The sequence below is a fragment of the Diadema antillarum genome, unplaced genomic scaffold (assembly GCF_040938485.1).
Source record: "Diadema antillarum isolate AM-2024a unplaced genomic scaffold, OU_Dant_1.0 seq00000243_RagTag, whole genome shotgun sequence".
Classification (NCBI taxonomy): Eukaryota; Metazoa; Echinodermata; class Echinoidea; order Diadematoida; family Diadematidae; genus Diadema; species Diadema antillarum.
Window position 1 is genome coordinate 971,121 of NW_027271287.1, and position 26,730 is coordinate 997,850.

Below are 26,730 nucleotides of genomic sequence, written 5' to 3' on the forward strand. Positions count from 1 at the left end.
TCGTGAAGTCCTGAGCTGAAACCACACTTTTCGCCTTAACTTTCTACTGATACATCGCTGCCAATCAGATCTGCAATGGGGAGAAAAGTTACCTTAGCGACCTGTACCCTGAATCAGTGGGCTATGGATTTCGAAGGGAATGCAAAAAGAATATTGAAGAGTAAGTATTGTTGCGAACAATCCCCTCACTTGAATTGAACTGCTGCTGCATAAAGCTGCAGTAGTATCGGGTTGCCAGCCCGTCCGTAGCCGGCATTCCGCCGTATGTGTCCCCGCTGGCGTCGCGGTGCTTTCTCCACAAGCTTTCTCCACAAGCTAGCTGTCCATGGATGCAAATTCGTCCTGCGAAGAAGGTCCACGCACGTGCACACTGAACATCTTGAGTGCTTTTGCATAATTAGTTTTCAGAAATGAAAAACTTACGAGAGGTTGATTATTGTTATAAAATGGGTTCAAGAATGTAGCCAATTGGAAGCGCTGAAATGAGTCACGTGTGCGTGCATTAATTTTTACTATCAAGCACGGCCTTGCAAAAAAGCGTAAAGTCACTGACTTCACAATGTTTACACTAGCAGTGCGCACTTAATCAGTTGTTACAAGTGCGTCGCGCGCTACCATACGCGCTGTCAATCCTGTAAACAACTTCTCGTTCGGGCTGCCAGCCGGCCTTTCGTATATGTACGTATACGCTTATACGTATAGTACTTACATGTGCGGGATTTCCGAGTGCGACGTGCGTAAATGTTTGGGACGAACATCCTCGGACGTCTTGACCCACAAAGGTACGTGAAAAACGCTGACAAATGCTGTTAGTTTTCGAATTTTCGACCCATTTTATAAAACAAATGAGCACAGGATTATTTCGTGGCGTTAGTGGAGGCGTAGCTCACTCGAGGGTATTTACAATGTAGTGCAACATGCACTCGGCTTCGCCTTGTGCATGTTTCACAATTGTAAATACCCTCGAGTGCACTATACGCCTACACTAACGCACTCTATCCTGTGCATCATTTGTATAACACTCGGGATTAAACGGGGTAAAATTTATTGGGGGTAATTTTATTAATAGTCTACATGCATGCCAACAAGTTAAGAAGGGAATGAACTGTTAGTGTTAATTTTAGACTCTGGAATTAAAAAAAAGTGGTCACGGTTTTTCTGCTAAAATATCACCTTTCCAGCAAATGTTAAAGTCGATAAAGATGATCCCAATCAACAATCTCGACAAGTAAGGTATTACCTGAAAGAGCAGAGTTTGCTCATGCTCCATATTACCCTCACCCTCAGACAGCATTTCATAATTCGAAGTATGGAGAAAATCGGCAAAAGAAACAAACTTTGCTGTTATTCTAAAACGGGTTCGTTATTTGCAATGCTGACTGAGTGTTGAGAGGTTTTGACTATCCGGAATCCATAAGTATGGTTATTTTTTTTGCTGGCTCCATGGGACCATATTGTAAAAGTGTGCTGAAAGTACCCATATCATTAGGGACTACTACTGCTGACTGTTTCAAACAAAGTTGAGACTATAGGCGCGGTCAGACTGGCAAAATATCAAGAAGTTTAAGATCGCGAAGTTTTCACAACCTTTTGTCGTGCGGTCAAACTGGCCGCCAAACTTCTTGATTTTTGGATTGAGAAGTTTGGGTCATCGGCGCGCGCGCACAAGAAAGAAAAGAGACCGCGCCTTCTGATGGCCAGTGATTGTGACGTAACAATCCGCGCCTGTATATGACAATGGCCTCGTGCTTTGGAGACACTGTCCGCAAGCATGTGGTGGACTGGTCATGTGACAAAGATTGCAAAGTTTCAGTTTGTCGCGGTCACACTGGCAAAAGATCGAGAAGTTTGGAGGGGGTAGGGGAAAAATTCCTAGTTGATGTGGGAAGTTTCATGAGAAGTTTTGCGGGAAGTTTCGCTGGAAGTTTGTGGTCACACTAGCAAAACTTCGAGATCTTAAAGATCGCAATCTTAAACTTCTCGATCTTTTGCCAGTCTGACCACGCCTTATGAGAGTCTTGTCTGCTGTGTACAGTGCAGTACCAGCAAAGACGATGGAGCGCCACGCATACTGCCCGGCGCTCACCGCTGCGAGGCACTCTGTCATCTTAATTGGTACCAGAGTGCCCCCGCTTTCTTTGTGAAAGAATATCGTGTTGTCTCTCTTGTGTATACGTGTGTGTGTGTTTGCTTGTAGTAAAGCACATTTTCCTCATTTGATCATTTGTGCATAACACTATTTCATCCAAATCAATCTTGCTAAGTGTATCGTGGACATACAGTATGTGTACTGCTACAGTTGGAGACCTAACTTAACCTGTTGAGGAGGGATTTATTTTGCTACAACACACATTTCCCATAGACACCTGCCCGAGTATACTCGGGACTTGACCTCAACGTGGGTTAACAGGTGCCTAAACATGGATTACAAATGATGATATTAATTGGATTAATACTAGTAGCTTAGATACTGTATATGCGGTGCATTGCAAGTGGACTGTGATACTTGTGAACTAAACAAGGCACAAAAATTTTGCCTCCCACAACTTTTAATATGCAACTGGACATACATTAATACTGTCCCTAATGGGAAATTGCTAAAATTCTTTGTTCAAGAAATGTGAATATTTTTTTCTCATTCTATATATATGGTCCTTGGTCAAGAACTCAGCGAGAAGAATTCACAAATAGTCTCTAACAGGCCCCACTTTGTGAAATATGCAATATACTCGTAAGCTATTTGGCACATACCATAATATACATGTATGTACATGAAAGGAGTAAAGGAGATTTACATATACTGCCCTCAGATTAGGTACTTGTGTTGCCCTGTATTTATTACTTCCCTTGTTTCTCATTGCTTCGTACATTGAAAAGGGCAGATTTCGGGGGGGGGGGGGGGGGGGGTTCCTGATTTTGCAGCTAACACTTTCTGCAAATCTAATGTCCTATTACAACTCTTTAATGTATAATTTGATGCAAAGGGAGAGGTTACTAGTATAGTAAAACAGATATTTTCCCCTATGTATCATTAACTAGTGCAGGAGGTCTTGATAGTTCCTGAATATCATGCATTATGTTGTGATACAGTAGACCTGTTTGCATGCAGTGAATGTTGAGCAAGGACCTGGCAAGCAAATGTTTTGTGAATGTATGCATAGAATATAAAGTTGATGAAATACTGTAAAATTGGAAATTTTCGCGGTGTTGAAATTTTCGCGCATTTCGCACAACCAGAAACTAGCACGAAAATAAAAGCACGCAAATATTTTTGCTTACCATATGCTCCTGTGCGTGATGTCTTGATTCCGCGGGATTAAAAACACGCGAAACTCTCCTTACCCAGCGAAGCGCGAAAAATTAGTCGCACAAAAATATCCACTTTTATAGTAGCCTACATATATATGTCAACATAACAGTCGTGGCACAATTACAATGTGCATTGTATATTTAGATGCATGGTGACATGCATGGTGTCTTGTAGATTTTGAGTGAAAAGGTACTGTAAAGCAAGAAATATAATATGCAGCATTCGTATGAGGTTTTGCAAATTGCAACTGGCATCCGGTGCATTGTAGTTTAGACAAGAACTTTCACGAGCATTTCAGTATCACAAATCTTGGCTCTTGCAAAATTCGCAAAATCAAAATGCACACAAAAACTTCTGGTTTTACAGTATTACTTGGGCTCCCCTCTAATGGTGCGCAACTGACTCACCACATGTACAGTAAGAGTTATCTCATTACCTGCATGGCAAGTACTGTACAAGTGGATATTTTGGCGCGAGTAATTTTTCGCGCTTGGTTGGGTAAGATGAATTGCACATGTTTTTAATCCCACAAATGGCATGCAAAAATATCCGCATGCTTTTATTTTCGCACAAGCTTCTTTGCGTGGACGTCCACTTCTGCAGGACAGCCTTTTCGGGGCAAGTAATTGGAGAAAATGGCAATTACAACTGAACCTGGCCTGGACTGAGCTAGTAAATTGTTGTGGAATCAGCTGTTAAAGGAGGGCCTCTCTTCATTTAAATGAAGAGATTCAATGAAGAGATTTAAAAGCCTTCATGAATTAGCTGCCTGATCATTGCCATTGCCATCCATTGTAAAAATCATTGGTAAGAGCATTCACTATGTACATAGAAATTTAAAATATGACTGTGGAGGAATGTGTCCATGTCAGATACTGTACTTACATTTTGGTAGATTTTGGTACACCCTGTATGCTCAGTAATATGTTCTATTGTGATTCTAGGCAGTCATTCAAGAGGTGTGCATTGTCTTTGTAGAGGCAGTGAACAGCTGCTTTCCTAATAATAATGTTATTTAAGTGAGTCTGTATCAAATCCATACACAAAACTTTTAAGTGAAATGTATTCAGATGGTACTGTATACGCTATATATTTCGCGGGGGTTTTATTTTCGCGAATTTCGCGAGTTGGGAGCTCTTCGCGAAATTAACAACACGCGAAAATATTACCTCCCAAAATGAATCCCTTGCCTTGATGATACGAACATTTCAGTGCTAGAATACCATGTCACGGCTTAACGAACAGATCATACTGGCTAAGCTTGTTTACGCACGTCCACGTCTACTTACGAATACTGTAGAGAGCCAATCCATTATCGCAAGGGGACCACTCGTCAGAAATCTGGCGCGATGGACTTAACCACTTCAAAAATGTTGAATTCTAACTTACTAGTTCGCTTAGTTTGGCAAGTTTTTTTCAAGCAGTGTACAACTAGTATCATTCTTATATGCTAGTAAGTTGAAAATTCACACTTTCTTTGCCACTTCATATTTTCTCTGGTCCCCCAATCGCGAATTTAACCACTCGCGAAAATGTGTGACATCGGCAATTCGCGAAAATTTATGTACGCGAAAATTATAGCGTATACAGTATTAGATAATTAAACCACTACAGACTACACAAGATTTCGGAAATGGTGCTTGGCTTGACGACCTTGTGCACATCACCCAGGGGCCTGGGTAGGACAGCCATACAAGCAAGCCGTACAAATCACTTATCATTTAATACACAACTCCATGTGTGCCGATTGGCCAATGGTCAAATGGCCAGGGTTTCACATTATATCTCTTCTTTGTTGAACATTGCATGCATGTCATTTAATACATTGTAGTTTTTTTCACATAATATGTACATGTACAACGTAGATTACTGCCAACTAGCAATTTTTTCCTCTCTATTTTTTTTTTCTTTAAACAATGCAGTATGTGTGCAGTTACATGCTTGAGTGTATGCAATGCATCGATACAAACAAGTGAAGGCAGGTGGGGTAAGAAAAGACAAAAGAAAGGGTAAAGGGCTAATTTTCACTTCCTTATGACACAATGCATTCTCCCATTGCACCGACATTCGGTAATTAGTCTTTTGAGCCTTCAAGGAAGTAGTGACCCACGAGGAAAACAAAGAACACCAAAATCACTCATTCTCAGCAACTTTGCCATGTATAAACAATTTGCACAGTTGTACACCATGTCTTACCCCACATGAGTGAGTGCTCATGAAAAAAGTATATGTGTGCCATACAGATATGTACAGGTCTGTACGCATGGAGCAAAGTTCTACTGGACATGTAGTGTGCGTTGTTTCTTTTTCATCCCTGATGAGGGCATAATGTCAAAATTTATATTGTCATCGAGCAGAAAGCTCAATCCTGCTGAAAACGGCAAAGATTAAATATCATAGTGCAATGGCATGCCACAATGTGTTTTCTGATACTGTAGTGATTCATTTCCATGAAATTTTTTACAGCAAGCATAGTAAGTGATGCTCCATTCTGTAGCAGGATTATACAACCTGTAAACATAAAAAAGTTAGAATCACTCTCTGAGAATGTCGGCGAATTATGAAATGTGTCAATTGAGCATTAAAAAACAACAACAGTAGGTTTGTTGATCATGTGACTCTGGTCTAATCTTAAGCAATCCTTTTAGCCCTTAATAATAAGATTCGTCTCATTGACCCTTTTTTTTTCTTTTGTAGAAGTAACTCATTACTTATGGACAACTTTCTCTTGTAGAGACCCCAGCTCAAATAGAATTTCCAGTGCAACATGTCAATGAACAAGGAAAAAGTGATTGTTGGAGTATAATATGAACCCATTCATATTGTAGCCTCTAACATCCCTTTTTATAAATTTTGTATAGGGCTGACCAGCATTCCTTTAGACACTTACATGTAGTATTGAAACAGTGACAGCTATTTATTTGTTACACCTTGATGTCTGCAGCAAACCCAACAAATGGCATATCAGCAACAGGTCATAGGTACAGAGCTTACTGCACTATATCAATGTCTACACAACAAGTATTTCTCGTTGCCGGGGTCATACATAAAAGCTCTAACACTCAACCTGTTTTGAAACTCTTTCAGGCATTGAGGTCGCCAAGCAGAAAGGTGCAAGATACAGGCTGGGGCCAGAACTGGAAATTCCGTAAGTCAATCTCGTAAATCTTCCTTTTCGGAATGGAGGGTAAAACTGTTTAATGTTGTTGATGAAGAATCATGTGGGTACATCTTCTCTTGATGCAACATGTTTCTATGATTTTCAGCACTTTTAGGCTGCCATCGGAGTTTTGTGGAGACAGTTCTGACAGCATTTCTTTTGGGATTTAGTGATTTTGAAAGGGCATACCAATCTTCGAGTAACCTGTTCCTTTGTAATTATATCACATCATCCTCTTATAAATGTTAAAGTACTACTACAACTATGTAAAAAATGAGTTTGTTGAATGTTCCAGTAAGAAATGCAAATACTGTTGTACACGTGTATGATGATGATAATTATCTATAATCAATTTGTTTATGGTATGATACATCAAACTGTCATGATTCTGTTTCACACCTGTAGGGGCTATGGCTGCAATGACCATTTCTTTGAGTCGGATACTTGTCTCCACTCCTGGCAAGTGTTGGCCCAGCTCCTGGAGGCCCCTGAGACCAAAGATATCATGTGTGATGTTGGAATGTAAGTTTGCAGACAACCACTCTGAGGATTAAACATGCATTGGACATGTTTTTATTGTGTTTGTTGCATTGTTTCCTTGTATCTTTAGAACAATCCTGGCTTAGTGATTACCCGAGATACTTTGTATTCTTTTCTATTGAGAAATCCATACCAGATGTCTTTCATATGATTGATTGATAGCTTGTCTTGATTTTATATTTGTGATGTCAGATATACAGGGTTGGCAAGACATGCTGAAGAATTCACTGTGTCTGATATTACAATTCAGCAATCTTTTATTGTACAGTATAGTAGGGCAGATATGTAGCAAAAATTGGTAGAGATGCTCACATCCGGCGGAAAGTATGAAATTTTGCATAAAGGGGTATTTTGGGGTGCTGATTTAAAAAATTACCGGATCCAAGAGATCTGATCACGGGGTCGGCCGCCATTTGGAATTCAAATATGGCCGCCATCACAAAACAAATTTAAAGATCCCTATCTTCAGTTCTGAATGACCTGTGGCACCAAAATTCGATACACAAGAGCGTTTTGACATATTGAATTTGATGACAGATTAATTTGAAGTGTCTGACAAACATCGAATGGCCGCCATTTTGAATTCCAATATGGCCGCCTTGACGAAATGTTCAAAATCCCTATCTTGAGTTCTAAGTGGTGAGTGACGCTGAAATTAGGTGCAAACAAGTATTTCAACATACTGAGTTAAAAAATGGACTGATGTGATGTGTCTGACAAACGCAATGCCCACTATTTTGAATTCCAATATGGCTGCGAAGACAAACATCACGACAAACATTCACGGGCGTGCCAAAAAGTGCAGCAAAAATGAAGCATAATGCACCTTTCACTGACGTCACAGTGTAAATACAGCAGTGCGCACTCAATCAGTTACAAACGCGCGCTCAATCAGGTAGCCTAATTTACAAACCCGAGATAAATATTTGTAACACTCCAACATGGCAACTATGTAGGAAAATTCAAATTGGCTGCCGTGCAGTTTGTCAGATATATCAAATCAGTCTGTTATTGAAGTCATCATATCACCACGCTTTTATGAATCAAATTTCAATGGCTTATTTCATTCAGAACTGAAGATAGGGATCTTTGATGGCGGCCATATTGGAATTCAAAATAGCGGCCGACCCCGTGGCCAGATTTCTTGGATCCGGCAATTTTTGAAATCAGCGCCCCAAAATACCCCTATATGCAAAATTTCATGCTTTCTGCCGGATGTGAGCATCTTTTTCACATATCTGCCCCACTAGTAGTTCTGTTTATCAATTGCTCACAATGTGCTGAAATCCCAGACCGACCGATATATGTTGTTGACGCTAAATGTGACAGTGCAAAGAAGCAGAGTCATCAGGATGTACCACCAGCCCACTTGCCAACTTGCTTTTGGCAACAAAAACTCACAATTGGGCTAGTAATATGAATGGTTACCTGCCTACAGTGTAAAATGTGGGGGCCTTGCCAGAATGCCAACTTTGGGCAAAGAGGTGAGATATCTGCTGTAATGCCCGGGAGTTAGTTTTCAGTAGCGTTAACATTTTTGTCTTTGTGCAGAAAATACTGTGTGGCAGTCTGTGCCTGGCCTGTTGAGTCTGTGTGATCTTCTTACTCATTCTCAAAAGAAAAGAAAAGAAAAGAAAGAAAGAAAAAAGACCAGGAAGCTGGGATTAGTTGTCATATATGTTTGTCACAGTTTGTGTGTGTGTGTGTGTGTGTGTGTGTGTGTGTGTGTGTGTGTGTGTGTGTGTGTGAGTGTGTGTGTGTGTGCACAATACAATGGAGGAAAACATGATCTTTGTTTGATGTTATTGTTCCAAAAGCTGTGCTTAATCAGGAAGGCATTAATAAAGGTGTGTGTGTGGTTTAAAGAAAGGAGAGAGAGAGAGGAAAAAAATGGGGCCCTATACAACAAATAATTTGCCCCAGACAGTACTAACATAAAACAAACATAACTAGAAAAGCACTCTGAGAGCGCAGACCTCCGCCAAGCATGCAGCTCATTTCCACCACTGATCTTGTTCTGCCATAGAGTTATCAGTGATTTCCACCCATACGTACTTGTAGCATTGTGTGCTGAAAGTCGCCCGATTTCCCAATATAGAAGCCTTTGTTACGTCATAAACCCTCAGCTGCACGGCGCGCCTCGCCCTAGCAGAAACTAGAGCGCGCACGCACTTTAGTTCGCGCATGCAAACCTCAAATACGCGCAGCCTGAACTCCCAAGTTCATTGACCCTACCTGCCAAAATATCAAAAATCCTTCATGAATTCCCCAAAAATTATTGGATCACTACCAAAAGTTTATGGTTTTTTACTTGTGGCATTCTCAACCTTTCCTGCAAGTTTCATCCCAATCCGTTAATTACTTTTGGAGTTATTTTGCACACAGACAAACTAACTAACTAACTAACGAACAAACACACGAACCAACGGTAACGAAAACATAACCTCCTCCCTTGGCGGAGGTAATAAATCTTAAAGGTATTGAACAAGAATATTAGATATATATATACCATATGATGTCTCCATGAGGGAGCTCCAAAATGGTTGACTCCAAGGGTTAGCTCCAAAATGCTACCAAACGTACAAAGTTCTTTTGAATTCACAATGTCGACATGAAGAGAAAATTGACTTGCTGTGATCTTTCAGTCAGTTCATGTACTTCATACGGCGTATGTTCTGTAGAGAGAAGAGGTTGTATTCATACAATTTTGGAGCTGAGTTGTCAGAAGGGGGGGGGGGGGAGGAGGGGAGGGAGAGCTGTAGGGATTGCAGTTGATGCAGTGTGTCCATATGTAGATAGTCGATAGTCAACTTGACACTTGCTAATTTCACATTCGTGAAAGTGCTATTCATGTTTGTGAAAACTTGCCTTCAGTGCCTTTAAAAAAAAATGGAGATACTGTAAAGGATATTTAAAATCAAAGATGTGCTTGTAAACCCACCTACCTTGTATTCCTGTACCTCTCCTATGTGTTGTTTCATTAAAATGCTTGTATGATTGTAAAAAATGGAGCATCCAAATGTTTTTAGACTTTTCCACCATTATTGCTGCCATCACTGAGTCTTGTGTTATTATTGTAAAAAGGCAGCTGCTGAATAGTTCTGCCATACTATTGCGCTTCTATTACGCTTCTTGTTTCCTTCCTTTCCCTTTGTTTTTTATTCTCAGGCCTGTAATGCACAAGAATGTACGGTATAACTGCAGAGTCATATTCCTGAACAAGTAAGCACTCCAGGATTGTATTCATTTCTGACTTTTTATGCCTCCGCCACGAAGTGGTGCCGGAGGCATTATGTTTTCGGGTTGTCCGTCCGCTTTCGTTTACGCGATAACTTGAGTAATATTTACTGGAAATTTACCAAACTTGGTCTAAGTATGAAGTATGATGGGGCAATGAGTTGATTAGATTTTGGGTGAAATCGGCTAAAGGTCAAAGGTCAAGGTCAAATCATGAAATTGTATCCGTTTACGCGATAACTCAAGACTGGATGGAGCAAATTTCACCAAACTTTCTTGGAGGATGATGTATGATGTGGCAATTACTTAATCAGTTTTTCAGTGAAATCGGACAGAGGTCAAAGGTCAAAGATCAAGGTCAAATCCTGAAATTTATCTGTTTACGTGATAACTCAAAACTGGATGAATCAGCTTTCACCAAACTTGGTCCAAGGATGATGTATGATGGGGCAATTAGTTGAGTAGATTTTAGTGACATTGGCAAGAGGTCAAAGGTCAAAAGGTCAAGGTCAAATGCTAAAAATGTTGCTATTTCCCCCATATCTATGCAATGCCCGCAGTTATTTTCTTGAAACTTAGTGTAGACATGTACTACTGCGTAAAGATTATTCAGAGAGAGTTTCATGTCATAAGGTCAAAGGTTAGGTGAAAATATTGCAATATCACTTTTCTCGCAAATAGTTCAATGTATCTTCATGGAACTTGGTACATACACAATGTATGCATGTACTGACTGGCAGGGATTATTTAGGGAATTTAGGGGTCATGGGTCAATAATCAGGGGTTCAAAGGTCAAGGTCAACTCCTCAAAATGTTACTATTTCCCTCATATACTAGTATATGCAATGATTGCATTATTAGTTTTAAAAGTTGATATATGTACATGTATTTATACTTAATGGAGATTCTCTTGGAAATTTCCAGCCAGAAGGTCAAAGGTTAAGGGTCAAAGGTCAGGTTTAAATGAAAAAAAGAGACATATTTTGTACTGTAATTACACTCTTTCTTCATACCTTGAAAATTATACTCAATGCATAAACTTATAATAAGGTCGGTCAGAAGTCAAGTAAAAATTTTCAATTCCCCAAATATGTACCTGCACTCTTTAATAGACAATTATAGCAAACCCAGTTCGTGGAAAGTGAACATTCAAGATATTTCTGACAAACCTGGTAATTAGATATTTTGCCAGTTATGTGAAACTGTCATCACACATTGTGAAGACATTGTACTGTACACCTATTGGGAGAATCATGCATTATAGCGGAGGCATCAGTCGCCATCGCGACATTTCTAGTCTTAAACTGTTTTCAAAGAGCACTCTTGTCAAAGCCATTTTGAAAACAAGTCCTTGGGAAAATTTGCTGCAGAAATTGCCATCTTGTCTTCAGTAAAATAGCATCTCTGGATTTCACTGTATTATTTTCACTGGAGAAAGATCAGGTTAGCCATAGGTTAATCATCGTAATCATATGTATGCAACCTGCATAACAAAGCATTTATGCTCTAAATCTTTTGAAGTTAATAGAACATTGTAGAGTTATGTGAAGTTTCAGTGGTTTATTTGTATACAAGCTACTTTGTATGTGATAACCTGTTTTAGAATACACACCAAGCATTATTCAAAGGAGATTTTGCTGTCCACGCCAATCATAATATATGTGATCATCTGCTTTCATATCTACCCTATAAAACATGTACTTCTGATTTCAGAACTTCCAGTAGTTTCCAAATTCAAACTACTGAGAAATACAAAGACAAAGTAGTTTCCCAATTCATTTGACCTACCTATTAACGAGTTTTCTGTTTGCGAATTGCACACCGTGTGCAGAAAGATCATCCTCATCAAACCCAAGACGGACATGGCTAACAGCGGTAACTACAGGGAGCTGCGTTGGTTCCAAGGCTGGGCCAAGCTCAGGACACTGGAGCAACACTTCCTTCCTCGAATGATTGCTGATATTACAGGACAGGTGGATATCCGGCAGTTTTGATTGATTTTGATTGATTTTGATTTATTCATCAGGGCTATGTTGGGTGGGAAAAATTTGAGGGTGGGAAAAATTTGAGAGTGGAAAAGAGTAGGAAAAAAAGTGTAAATTAAAATTGAGGAAGTGGTAAGTATTGTGGTATACAATATGTTACATACGGAATTTAGTTCGGAGAGAATCCTTTGAAGGCTTTTTTTTTTTTCTGGATTTTTCTTCTACCCCTTTTTTTCTTGCCATTTGCAGTGAATACCATTTCACTGCAATGTGAACCAACATTCCAGACAGAATTAATGTCTGTTGAGAACAAAACCTATTGTGCAGTAACTCCTTGGTGATATTTGTTAAAATCTTCAGAGAGTGAAGGTCATTCTTTTGCTTTTTCTTATCTTTGTTGTAATTGTTGTTGCAGACAACTGTGCCAATCGGTGATGCTGTCATAGCAACCAGGGACACATGTATAGGAGCTGAAGTGTGTGAAGGACTATGGACTGCTAACAGGTAATGATTAATGTCTTCCTTTTAAAAGGTAGAACTTGTTTGAATTTAAAGTTACTCATGGTAGTTTTGACTCCCTCATATATTGATTAGGATCAGATTTCATTTGCCACTCAATCTTGTGTTTTACAATTTCAATTAAGGTCTGATGCCACAACTTTAACAGGTATCAGTGGAGTGTCTGAGAATGATCATGTTACTTCCATAATTCCATGTTTTAATACTGATATGAAGGACATTGTAGGAAAACATGCAAGTTATGCTTGGTCTAGGGAAGGTGCATTTCAGTGTCTTTTGTTAATTATATTAGTTCTTCAGCAATGATTGACAGATGATCCTGGGGCCCGTTTCATAAAACTTGTCATCAGTGACAACTGCCACATTTCTATGACAAATTTGCTCCCAGCCAATCAGATGCAAGGATTTCAGTAGCTTGTCACATCTATAACAACTTATCACTGATGACAAGTTTTATGAAACGGGCCCCTGATGTCACTGGCAGAATCAGGGTTTGGAAGAATTTGTGGGTATATCCAAATAACCTGAAGAAAAATAGTCGAAAAAATATTGCAATATGTGGCATGTAGGGCCTCATAAAGTGATGCTGAGGGTATCATGAATCAACACACGTCAACATAAATTTGCGTTGTATAGTTCCTTGAAATGAGGATTCATGGTGTGATCTCTAGGCAAACAATGTCTGTGGACTGCATTTCTTTGAAACATCCCCTTCTCTCAGCCCTCATATTGCCATGAGTTTAGACGGCGTAGAGATTGTCACCAATGGGAGCGGTAGTCATCACCAGCTGAGAAAAGGTCACCACCTCGCGGATCTCATCAGAAATGCAACCTTAAAGGTGAGCTGCAAAAGAGAATCACTGGACATGTTGTTTTATCATACAATGTTAGGGACTATAGTGATGATTATGTGATGATTTCTACATATGACTATGCTTGATGGGCAGTAGTCATCACCAGGTGACAAAAGGCCAGCACCTAGCAGATCTCGTCAGAAATGCAAACTTAAAGGTAAACTACAAAAGTGAAACGACATACATTTTGTTCAGTCGTTCACCACTGAGCTACGATGTCTGGGAGTTTGGCGGTGATTTTTGTACATGGCAATCCTGATTGAATCATTTTACACTGCCAAGAGGGACATTGTGAGCAAAACATACAGATTGTATGTCCAAGGATGACCACACCAGACAGGACTTGAACCCAAGACATGGCGATTACAACTCCAAAACCTTTGTCTCCTGTTTGAGTGTTTATATGACCATGAACAAACAAACAGATATTTTTTTTGGGTAAAAATCACTTTTTGCTGGGCTTTGTCAGTGCTTCAAAGAGATGCCTGTAAAGTAGTAGACCACCAGTGTGGTGTAGCGCCCCCTGTTCGCCGGATTATTTCACGTTATTGAGTCATCCAAACAGGTAGTCTATGGGTCTGTTAACTCTCAACACGGACTACACGAACTGTACAATGCTTTTTTTTTTGGTTTTGTTTTTTTGTGTTGACAGTGTGGAGGGATCTACGTGTATTCCAACCTGCGAGGCTGTGATGGGGAGAGGGTCTACTACTATGGCAGCTCCATGATTGCTGTCAACGGGGACGTCATAGTGCGGGGAGAAGAGTTTGCTCTGTCAGAAGTGGTGAGTGTTAACAATAATCCTCTTCATGATTCTTTCTCACACTGCGTACAAGTTTGAGTGAATGAAAAAGAAAAAGGCATGGAAAGAGGAATGCCTTTTTTTTTCGCTCAGTGATAAGGAACAACATCCAAAAACTGTGAATCATCTCTGGTTATTATATTCTATGAGACTGCTTACATGTAGACTATTAAAGACACTCCGTCGTGGCGAGTGGTTTGTGCGGCACGGAGACGAACGCAACACGCTGCCTCCCCCATTCTGTATCAAATGTAGTGACCCCCGAATGAGAATAGCGCTGGCTCAATGGGTCAGCGAAAATACGGTAGGCTACAAGAAAGCTCCCTGTCCTTATCTCCTAACCCAAAATGGCTGTCCCAGCGAGCCACGAGAGCTTCCGAATGGACGCCCACTCCCAGTGCGCATGCGCATGAAGAGAGGCCAAAGAGCCACGCGTCTTCTGGCCTCTCTCCTCCAATCACCGCAGCTCGCGGTGACAAAATTTTGTGTATGATGCGTACACACACATGCACACACACACACACACACACACACACACACACACACGCCGCAGCGTCTTCTGGCCTCTCTCCTCCAATCACCGCAGCTCGCGGTGACAATGTTTGTGTATGATGCGTACACACACACGCACACACACACACTTGTCTCAGTGGTAGCATTGCGCAATTGCATGCACAAACTTCGGTCGTTCGGAGTTTACGTACCATTAGGGATGGCGATCGGCTGCCTTTAAAGACACTCTTCTATCATACAATTGTAGATAAGACAGGAAAATGAGGCATGATGAATTCTTTCCCTGTGCATGCCTGTCAATTTCCACGTAATTTCTCCATTTTGGACCCACCCACACCAGAACATAGGCTTTGATCTTCATAAGAGTACACGTTGTAACACATGTTGATGACACAGTTTGTCTGTACTTGACAGGAAGTGACTACAGCAACCCTTGACCTGGAAGATGTGAGGTCATACAGGGCACAGGCTTCCAGTTCGTCAATGGCTGTAAGTATTAGTATCACCTTCTACATGACATTGCTTTCCTTTACTTGAGATGGTCCCAACCCACTGTGTGACTGAGGATGTGACCATTTTTTGATACTCTTTTTCTTCTTCTTTTTAGTGACAGCCTCATCAGAGGGCTATGATTTATAGTTTTGAAGAAAATAGCCTCATATTTGTATCTTGAAACTAAAGGTGAGATTTGCATTCATGCTTTGCATGTTTTTTGCTCCTTGGGATGGTCCAGAACATAAAAATTTTTCCATTATTCTTTCTATTCAAAAGTGTGGTCTTCTTGGCTCTGGTAATATTTAGTTATGTTTTCAGTCATTGCTAAAAATTAAAAATGAAAATATAAAATGAAATATGACTGTCTTTGACGGAGAATAGCTGTGCTATTGTGTCACTACAGGCCACCCGCTCAGAGGCATTCCCGCGAGTTCCAGTCGACTTTTCCATCTCCAATGACCATGACGCCGTTGTCAACGAGTCGGCACAGCAGCAGTACAGAAAGTACACTCCCGAGGAAGAGATAGCCTTCGCTCCAGCCTGCTGGCTCTGGGACTACCTTCGCAAGAGTGCTCAGGTGAGTTCAAGTGACAACCACTTGGTGCATACAATGATATGAATATCTGTTGAGGGTTTATGCACAACAGCATATTATAGAGGGTCAGTTCTTTTCTAAAAGACAACAACATGTGAATATGTCCTTTGTTCAAATGTCTTTTTGAGATGATTTCACAGACAATGCGGCCTTGACATAGGCCATGAAGAAAATAAATTATCCAGCCAGCCTGTTGGGAAAGATGGATGATCATTGACAATGGTAGCAAGCGCGTGAAGAACACTGTGCAGTAGCTGTCATTGCTTTGAAGTATCAAGAGTGTTGTACTTATGAGCCAAAAAAGTGTTGTGTGAGTTGATTTACCAACATTTAAATGCTGGCAACATTCTTTTCATGTTTTGATGCTGTCACATTTCCTCCCAAGAGCTCATGGAAGATTGGGTGGTGGAGATGCTTTGAGAAATGTTGGTGATGTTGCAGTGATAAGTCCGAGCCTGTTAACCCTATCTGTGCCAGTGACTTTTATCTGTACCAGTCAACACTCAAAGCACTCAAAGGATTAATGTCTCTTTACAGGGAGGATTCTTTCTACCACTGAGTGGAGGTATAGACAGTTCATCCACAGCCTGTATTGTCCACTCCATGTGTAGACTTGTCTGCCAGGCAGTTGGCGAAGGAGGTAAATTTCTCTACATTATCGTTTTATTGTTTTATTAGATAATGTCCCCCTACACCAGCAATAGTGAAACTTTCCACTTACCAGGAAAGCATCGCACATCCAAGCTTTATCCTGAAATATAAAGATACTGTGAAATGCAAAATCATCTTTGATATCTGAGAATAAAATAGGTGATAATCAGCATGAGGTGCTTGTATCAAAACTTTGAATATCGTGGGTTTTTTTTTCTCTTTCTTCTGTGTTTTTCCTCACTGCCCGTCAAAAAAGTCAACCACAGATAGGATGCTGTTTGTTTGTTTTTTTGGCTGAACAAACAAGAACATAACAAATGTAACATTGTAGAAGAAATCCTAGTTTTCTATTCTGTTTTCTTCTACGTGTATGCGTACACTGAGTGTCAATGTATCAAGTCTGCGATGTATTTTCCCTCTTTTTTCCAGCATAGAAATCGGGAAGTTTTCTTTCCCAAAACATTGTAAGTAATTCATCCAATTTGATAGTGGCACCCATAGGCATTTCCAATGGGATGATCGTTTCTACATTGTATCTTTTCCCCGATAGCTGAATAACGGGATGAGATTTTTACAGGGGTGCAATTTATGCATTATCCATTACGTTATATTTTTCAGAATCAAAATAATCATTTGTGATATTCCAATTAGTATCAGAAGTGAAGAAATGTGTAGTCCCATATTAAAGAACTATTGGTGCAAAGTTGTCTGGGATACACTGCAGTGGGTCAGCCAATGGCCTGTCCGATACCTGTAGGGCCTGATGACTATCATGCTCATCTTTCTTTCTCTCTGTCTGGAATGTCATATAGAGGAGACAGTGTTAGCTGATGTGAGGAAACTTGTGCGTGATACCGAGTACATTCCAACCGAACCTCGCGAGCTGTGTAGCCGCCTGCTGGTGACATGCTACATGGGTACAGTCAATTCATCGGAGGACACGCTGAAAAGAGCTGAGGACCTCGCCGATCAGATTGGGAGGTGAGATGAGCAGCTTGCTTAGGCTTTTCTATTAAGGTTTTGTAAGAGGTTTTGTGAGCATGCATAGGCTTGTGTAGACTTGTGTAGGCTAGTGTGGGCTTGTGTAGGCATAGTGTAGGTTTTATCTGTGGTTGGGTAGGGTTTTGTTGGCCTATGTAGGCTTATGTAGGCATGTGTGGTTTTTGTAGGCTTCAATATGAAGGCTTGTATAGTATTATGTAGGCATGTGCAGTCTTAGGGTGTGTAGGCTTGTGAAGACTTGTGTAGATTTGGTTTAGGTATGTAGGTTTGTTTAATGTCATGTAGGCTTTTGCATGCTCCTGCAGGCTTGTTGTTAGCCTCTTGTCAAGGCCCTCTTGCTGTATGATGGCTATAATGAGCGAGCACGACAGCGTCACAACTAGGGCATTTTGAGATCTGCTTCACACATTATTATCCATGACACATGAACCCTACTGAATAGTCATATTAACAGTTTCCAATCGACCAATGGAATGGCACGCTTCCCACATCATACATCTTGGCATTGTCTGGCCTGTTTGCATGCATCACTGACCACCAGTAGAGGTCTGAGGCATGCATTCGCTGTATGCAAATCGGGCTCGGGCAGACGGACACGAAGATTGGTTAATTTTTGCTCCCCAATCAGGGAGCAAAAGTTTTTACTAAGGGCTAACATAAAGATGCAAATCAGATCCTCACGCTTTCCAACTCTGCTGAGCTTGCTTCATTGGACCCCATTCACTCACCACCACACAGCGAGAGGACCTTGGCAAAAGGCTAGCTTGTAGGATTGTATAGGATTGTGAAAACTTGAGTAGTTTTGTGTAAGATTGTGCAGGCATGTGTGTGAGTTACATGTGTACACATGTTCATAGATCTAACACAAGATTTGAGGTTGATGTTCTGCAAACAATTGCTAATCAACTGCAACTATGTAGTTGCCTTTCAAGCTTGACCAATCTAAGTGAATGTCCAGCACATTGAATTCAATCCACATGATCGGATATCTTTTTGGCTTTTTGGCTGTGTGGCTGAGATAAGATGGTGAACTGAGTCCAGTTGAGGGAACTCTGATACACTTGACCCTTGTTTCCCTCTCAGATGCCTGATTATTCTTTGCACATGGTCACGTGGGAAAGGTTTGCTTTCAAAAAGTACCATTGATAAGATGGCAAAATACACTAGACATTTATATTCGATTATATTACTTTTTGTCCGTGTTTTCACTCTTGTCCAGTCACCACCTATCTGTCAAAGTGGACGAAGCAGTGAAAGCAGCAGTCAACATCTTCGAAGAGGCGACAGGCAAGCACCCACAGTTCAAGGTGAATGGCGGCTCACAGAGAGAGAATCTCGCCCTCCAGAATATCCAGGTTAGTCCAGCGGCGTCCTGTCCAGTGGAATAGTTAGTGAGGCAGAAACCAGACAAGTGCGATCATGGTGGAACAAGTCAACAAGTCAACCATGTTTGAACTGAGTACTCCCATGATTGACTTTTGTTTTCAAATAAATGCCACATGTCTGTTGTTCATATAAGAGCATGCTCACTTTTGATATATTGTCATATGGTAGTATCCTCAAGGTGTTTAGGTGCTTCCTTAGTGGCCACATGAAAGTTAGTCGACACAAATATTCACATGTATTCAACTCAATTCAATTCAATTCAATTCAATTCAATTCAATTCAATTCAATTCAATTCAATTCAATTCAATTCAATTCAATTCAATTCAATTCAATTCAATTCAATTCAATTCAATTCAATTCAATTCAATTCAATTCATTTCATTTCATTTCATTTCAACAATCATATTGATATACATGGCACATTCATTTCTCTCGACATTCAGGCAAGAACCAGGATGGTGCTATCTTACCTCTTTGCACAGCTTGGTTTGTGGAGTCAGGACAGGCCTGGAGGGCTGCTTGTTCTCGGGACAGCCAACGTGGATGAGAGGTGAATAAAGCTGCTATGAAGTCTTTCTGATTCTGCTGGAGGCTCCCTGAAAACTTGAGATATCTCTCTGTATGTTCTGACAAAAGACTGTAATAGCCTCCATAATTTGGGGATTGTTTTAGTCTACTAAGTATTGTGATTCATGAAACACACAAATGTCTCGCTGATTGCTCTTTGGAGTCTCTGTGATATTGATGTGGAAATGTTTGCATCCCTTGGTAAATCCTAAAATAGTATAGCCACTCTGGTTCTATCCTATTGCAGTTAGAATGTCCCATAGCAATGTAGTTTCATGGGTTGTATTACTTCAGACAAAGAAATTTTGCTCTTTATTTATTAGATAAAGGCAATGAAATAAAAGAAAAGAAAACAGTTTAAATTTTAGGAGAAGTGGGTGAATGTTTGCAAAGTTATTGAATGTTGGCAAGTCATCAAACATGGTATGCTTTTAGGCATGTTAAATTTCTTCACTTGATCATGTCATTGTCTCATTAACCCGTTGAGGACGAGTCCCGAGTATACTCGGGCAGGTGTCTATGGGAAATCCGTGTTGTAGCAAAATCAAACCGTCTTCAACGGGTTAATGCCAAATTTCTTGTATGGCAGCACACAGTGTTATTCAGAACTTTGAAATTTCATAATTTTTGAAGTCTTTTGAAGAGATCGTCTAATTTTCTGTAAACGTCACTGCTGTGTGCTTCCAAAAGTACTGCAGTCACTGAGGCCCCATATAAACAGTGGCAGATCCAGAGGGGTGTGCACTGGGCGCGCGCCCCCTCTTTATTTTTGGTTAAAACAAAAGAAATAAAAAGAAAAAATGGGGGAGGGGGTGCATGCGCCCCCCTTTGATTTTGTAAAGGCGCCTCCCCTTTACTGAATTCCTGAATCTGCCCCTGTATATCAAATGTGGGGTAATTTCACCTGTAACATGATGGAGTGCAGTTATATGCAAGGTCACATTGTGAGAGACGCTGATGTTCCCCTCTCTGCTAGTTATGAATTTATCTTGGACTTTTCTACATGCACATCAGCCTGCGAGGGTACTTCACCAAATACGACTGCTCCAGCGCTGACATCAATCCCATTGGAGGCATCTCGAAGACGGATCTGAGGCATTTCATAAACTACGCCATGGCGGAATTCAATCTGCCCGCCTTGCGAGGGTGAGAATGGTTATGTTTTTATTTTTGTTTTCAACCTTTTCATGCTTCTTTTATTCATTACCTCTGTAAAGGAATGAGGTTATGTTTTCATCTGCATTTGTTTGTTTGTTTGTCTGTTTGCAAAATAATTCAAAAAGATGTGAGCAGATTTGAATGAAACTTGCAGGAAAAGTCAATAATGACACAAGGAAGAGATGATTAAATTTTGGTAGTGATTCTGGAATTTTTATAGATTTTTGAAGGATTTAAAAAATCTTTGGCATATAGGGTCAATTAACTTGGGAGTTCAAGCTGTGCATACTAGAGGTCGACACATACGTGCGAAAGCGCGTCCTCTGCCTGGGCAAGACGCCGCACAGCTGGAAGCTGATGATGTAAGCAAAAGGTTACTATATTAGAAAATTGTGTGCATGTAAGGGTGAAAATAAGCTGTTGCCTTTGCGGAGGTCTGAGCTCTCCAAGTGCTTTTCTAGTTTATTTCTTTTTACTTCTTTTGAAGTCAGAGAGAACCAGAGCAATAATTGGAGATGGAAAACTCAACACAAGAGACAGAGGAAAAAAATTTGCCAGAATTTGCACTTTATGAAGCAGCATTATACATCATATCATTCGAAATGTCATTACTTATACAACCAAGCCATTAATAAGCTATTGGAGAGGGGTGTTGATATGGCCTAATCGGTAGCTCGTCTGCCTTCTGATCCCTGGGTACTGGGTTCGATTCCAGAGTCGCCACAGAGCAATGTCGTGTGTATTAGCATTCCATCCCCTCGAGTAAGAGGTAAAAACACTCTGTCCCTCGAATTAGACATTAAATGGAGGTCTCATGTGTGAGTTCGCCACGACTCACGCACATAAAAGATCCCACTTCATTCATTGCAAATAAGAAAAGGGTGCCAACTCAGTGAATTGGTCCCCCTACTCACCTACACAAGAAAACGGGTAGTGAATTTGTTGTGATTGAATTGCAGAGCAGAGTAGCACTGAGATAATATGAAACGTGCAAAGAAATCCACATTTTCACACACTGCACCACACACACAGTACAACAGAAACACATACGAACAACTTGAACACAAAACTCGCGTGTGAGCAGCTGTTGGTAGTCCAGGAATGAAATAGTAAATATGATATCATTGTTCTGTTTAGAATCATGGATGCTCCTCCCACCGCCGAGTTGGAACCGCTGGAGTCTGGCAAGATCGCTCAGACTGACGAGGTGAGATTGGTCAAATCCTTGATGTACAATAAATGTATCTTGTTGAGCCTTCAATGCCCCTACTGGCTGTAGGTGATAACATTGATTTTTGCCTGTCTTGGTATACATGAAATTTGTTTTCTTCTGTGAAAAGGCCTGCAAATGTATTTGCATCTGAATGGAGTTTGGACTTTCTGTTATTGTGGTGTGAGCTATTTTTAGTTTCCAAACCCAATATTTGACTACTGTAAATGTAAGAGTATTCAGATGACTATTTTTATGCCTCCGCAACGAAGTGGCCGGAGGCATTATGTTTTCGGGTCGTCCGTCCGTCCGTCCGTCCCGTTTTGTTTTTGTCGATATCTCAAGAACCGTGTGGTGGTTTTACATCAAACTTGGTATGAGGGTATATCCTTGGGGGATAATACTTTGTGTGGATTTTAGGGTCACAGGGTCAAAGGTCAAAGGTCACAGGTTATTTTGTGGAAAAAAAATGAAATTTCATGTTTTTCTCCATATCTCGCAAATGGTTCAAGGTATCTTCATGGAACTTAGTATATATGCTTGTACCGATGGGCAGTGATTATCTAGGGAAGTTGGGGGTCATGGGTCAAAGGTCAGGGGGGTCAAAGGTCAAGATCAACTCCTCAAAATATCACTACTTTCCTTAAAATGCAATATGCCTGAATTTTTTTTTTTTTTTTTTAACTTGATGTATGGCATGTATTACCCAATATATATTTTTGGGGAAGTTTCTTGCCAAAAGGTCAAAGGTCAAAAGGTAAAGGTCAAGTGAAAGTGCTAAATTGCACTTTTTCCTCCATATCTCGAAAGTAACTCAAGGTATCATCATGAAACTTACATATTTATGCATGTTCAACCGAACAGTGATTCTCTTTGGAACTGTGAGGTCAAAGGTCAAAGGCCAGGTTTAGATAATGCTATTTTCGCATTCAATACTGAAATTATACTTTTTCTCAATACCTTGAATATTACTCAATGCATAAACTTATAAAAGGGTCAAAAGTCAAGTAAAAATCATCAGTTCCCCAAATACCTGCACTCTGACATTTTAATCATTCATCCAATTGAACCTAGTTCTAGGAAAGTGAACATTCAGCTTATTTGTGTCAAACCTGTCATTTTAATATTTTGCCAATTGTGTGAAACTGTCATCACACATTGTCAAGACATTGTACTATAGACCTATTAGGAGAACCATGCATTATGGCGGAGGCATATCAGTAGCCGTAGCGATATATCTAGTTGTGTGATAATTTGGATTTTTCTTCAGATATGCGTCATGTTACTCGTGAACTTTGTTAAAGGAGATTTTGAACATTTTCCTAATTGATTTGAATAAAGAACACTGCATACAAACTTTTTCTTTCTACTTTAAGATTGTAGTTTGCATGTGCATTTTTCTTTTTCGTTTTTGATTGTGGCATTAGGCTGTTCAGATTTGTTGATGTTTGTAGTGTATCACTAGTATCATGCTGTAATCTTGTCTTTTTCCTTTCTGTGCAAAAGTGGACATTTGACTAAAGTACACAGATTCATCCACAATTGCATGTTTTATCCCTGTAATTCAAAGTAATATAAATTGTTTCCTTGTTTCATTCTGTCATCTTTTCACTCTGCATTGAGCTTGCCGTGCATGCAAACTGTTACGAGGTATATGTCTATGCTTTTTAATAGACTCACATTTACATATTATGATTTTTTGTTTCTCTGTTGAACGCAGGTTGACATGGGTATGAGTTACTCAGAGTTATCCACATTCGGACGCCTGCGTAAGGTCAGCCTGTGCGGGCCATACAGCATGTACATGAAGCTTGTGAATGAGTGGAAGGAGAAGTGTTCCCCATTAGAGGTAAATTCCTACCCCACTTTGAAAAAAGAAGAAGAAGTAAACTAAAATGAAATGTTTAATGTTTTCTGTTTGATACAGTGAAACCATGTTAGCAATCAGAGATATAGCAAGATATGTGATGTAACATTGGGGCATTTTGCACGTCTCATTGCTTTAATATACATATTTTTTAGTTTTTTATAACTGATACTGTGATAAAATTTCAGTTGGTCCAAGCAGCTTGTTGTAGCGAGGTTCCCCTGTACTTTCCCAAAAGTTGTTCTTTAGCATTTGTGCAACTAGTCTTCAAAAAGCATTTTAAGGCATAGGCAGATGAATTGATTACAACCAGAGCAGTGTTACACAACTTTATTGTAAGAAGTGCAAGGAAAAATGTGGCATTGTATGTTACAAGAGGAGTAATGAAATTATTTCAATCATTACACTCCCTGATATGTTTACTCATGAGACACCATACATGTACATAAGTGAAGTTTTGTAGACAAACTGATTTTTTAAATGGAATGCTGTCTTCCTCTTGTAAGCTACATTTACTCTCAGGTATATTTCATGTAATTCCTGTATAATTTCTGATTTGATTGTACAATTATATGTAATATGTAAGCATTTTAAATTTCATCCCATTTTTGTGAAAGTTAGCAGTTGAAACATTGGAAAACTCAATTATGATAATCATCATTACATTCATTTTCCATACCCAGGCCATTTTGTTCCCTATAGGAACCTATATTTTACACGCAATGCCTTTTTAGGTTTCCCATAATGATAAGTCGTATTCTTTTTGTCAGTTCAAGAGGAACTGTTCTAATATATATTGTTTGTATGTTTTTATTCATTTCTTGTAATGTAATTGCATTTGTGTATCATTCTTTATGACTACTGTGAAAATATGAATCAAACGAAGTCAAGTTCAATTGAATCCTGTGATGGAGTCGTAGTGTTTCATGCATGTCATCAGCGACTTTTCTCTATGAAATTTTGCAGGTTGCTGCCAAAGTGAAGCACTTCTTCCGATCGTACTCCATCAACCGACACAAGATGACGACTCTGACCCCGTCCTACCACGCGGAGTCGTACAGCCCCGACGACAACCGATTCGACCTTAGACAATTCCTCTACAACCCCTCTTGGCCATGGCAATTTCGCTGTATCGACCAAGAGGTAAGAAAGTGGACAATGAGACAAACTGCCTGCCCCATTTTTTGCATAATTTAAATATATCAAGACTTAATAAGCAAAAATCAAACAAGTATTTCATTTAATATACAGTATGTTCCCCCCCACCCACCCAAAAAAAAAAAATGCAATCAGATTTTTGCCTTGATAACACCCAATATGATTAAACTGTCTAAATGCTACTTCAAAATCTTAAAATATAATATCTTAGCTCTATTTTGCAGAAAACCCCATTCAATTTGGTTAAGCGGTCGCAGAGAAATGTGGATTGTTGTAAAGTATGTCATGAGTCTAATTCTTCTGAGTGTAGCACTCCGATGCCCTTGTGTGTGAATACAATAGACAGAACTTGGAGTGAAGAGATTTCTGACATCCTCTACAAAACTCCTCATTTCTCTTTGACCACTGAAGCAAATCGAATGGGGTTTTCTGTAAAATGTGGGCAATGAGTTATAGTTTCATACCTTGAATTTGTATTTAGATTGATTCACTATTGTAAAGATATCATTGCGGAGGGTCCCGTTGTAATTTTTTTTTGTGTGTGACATAGGGCACAGCTGCATGTGACAACATTAACTACACTGTAATGTCCTTGCTGTATCGAACTGTTTTTCCCTTATCCACTCACACAGGCTGAGCGACTTCAGCAAAAGGTTGATGCCCAAAACAAGACCAAGGATGATGCGGTCAGCTCGTCCAGCCATGATCGACGACCTGCTCACCATGTGACCACCATCACGAGCATCGGCAGCCAGCGCACGGTGCAGGACACTACCAAAACCATCGATGTCGATGACCAGCACCTTGATGCCACTAAGCTGAAGTCAGCAGGCGATGGCGGAGCAGTCAACCTGATCGATGACGACGTGAGTGGGTCAGAAGCCGGCGAAGGGTCGGCGGTGGAACGCGGCACTCGGAAGAGGTCAAGCGGAGTCACATCAGATCCAGACGATGCGGGACTGGACACGAGCAGCAGCAAAAGGGCACGGTCTCTCAACTCGAGTTCCAACAACAGCAACGACTTGGAGACGAGTGTCTTACAGAGCATAGGGTGCATGGTTCAGGAGAGTGTGAAGTAACAGGTTGTGGAAGAAGCCTAACTTGTGTATCATTTCTGTCCTACCAATGTTGTATGCATGTCTGCCAATTGCATGTTGCCTTCAGTGTTTGTGAAGTCTTCTATGATGTATGCATGCCGTGAAGTTTTTGATAGATGATGAATGGGACTTTTTTCCCTACTTTATTTGTGATGATCTAGATCATAATTTTGCCGAATCATTGCCATGAGCTGAGTGAGAAGATATTTCCCTTCTTAAAGTACTTAAAGAATCCTACAGTCAACCCTAAAGTCATTCGTGACAAGACTGAGAGAGATGCATGGACATTATTATCATATTTGCCTTATGCAGAATTATAACACACGTAAGGCTATGAATTTTAATTTGAACTTATTTAATCGGCTTAGCCAAATATTTGACTTATGCGCTGTAGACTGAAGCAGAGTTGACTGTATGAGATATGCATAGTATTATTGTATTGTGCTGCAAGCGTTTCAAATTTCTGATCCAAACATATGAAGCATCACTGTAGCAGCAGTCTCTGCTGAATGTACAAGTGTGCAATGTTTCTTCAGAAAGTAGTGGGATGGTGGGACTGGCACATGTGGAGAGAATATTGAGAGTTTCTCAGACTATGTTGAGAGTAGTATGAATGTGTTACA

General features: G+C 40.2%; 1 protein-coding gene across 1 annotated transcript; it reads left to right on the forward strand.

Annotated features, from left to right (window-relative positions):
• On the forward strand, nucleotides 1-26,507 carry LOC139729459 (glutamine-dependent NAD(+) synthetase-like). Its single transcript, XM_071640381.1, has 19 exons — nucleotides 1-160; nucleotides 6,398-6,458; nucleotides 6,876-6,992; nucleotides 10,179-10,232; nucleotides 12,079-12,220; nucleotides 12,648-12,736; nucleotides 13,473-13,590; nucleotides 14,258-14,389; nucleotides 15,335-15,409; nucleotides 15,819-15,992; nucleotides 16,548-16,650; nucleotides 17,474-17,642; nucleotides 18,883-19,018; nucleotides 19,494-19,600; nucleotides 20,632-20,763; nucleotides 21,913-21,982; nucleotides 23,706-23,834; nucleotides 24,819-24,995; nucleotides 25,643-26,507. The coding sequence occupies exons 1-19, from the start codon at nucleotides 76-78 to the stop codon at nucleotides 26,087-26,089; spliced, it is 2,517 nt and encodes an 838-aa protein (XP_071496482.1). The 5' UTR covers nucleotides 1-75; the 3' UTR covers nucleotides 26,090-26,507.
• The last annotated feature ends 223 nt before the right edge of the window (nucleotides 26,508-26,730 follow it).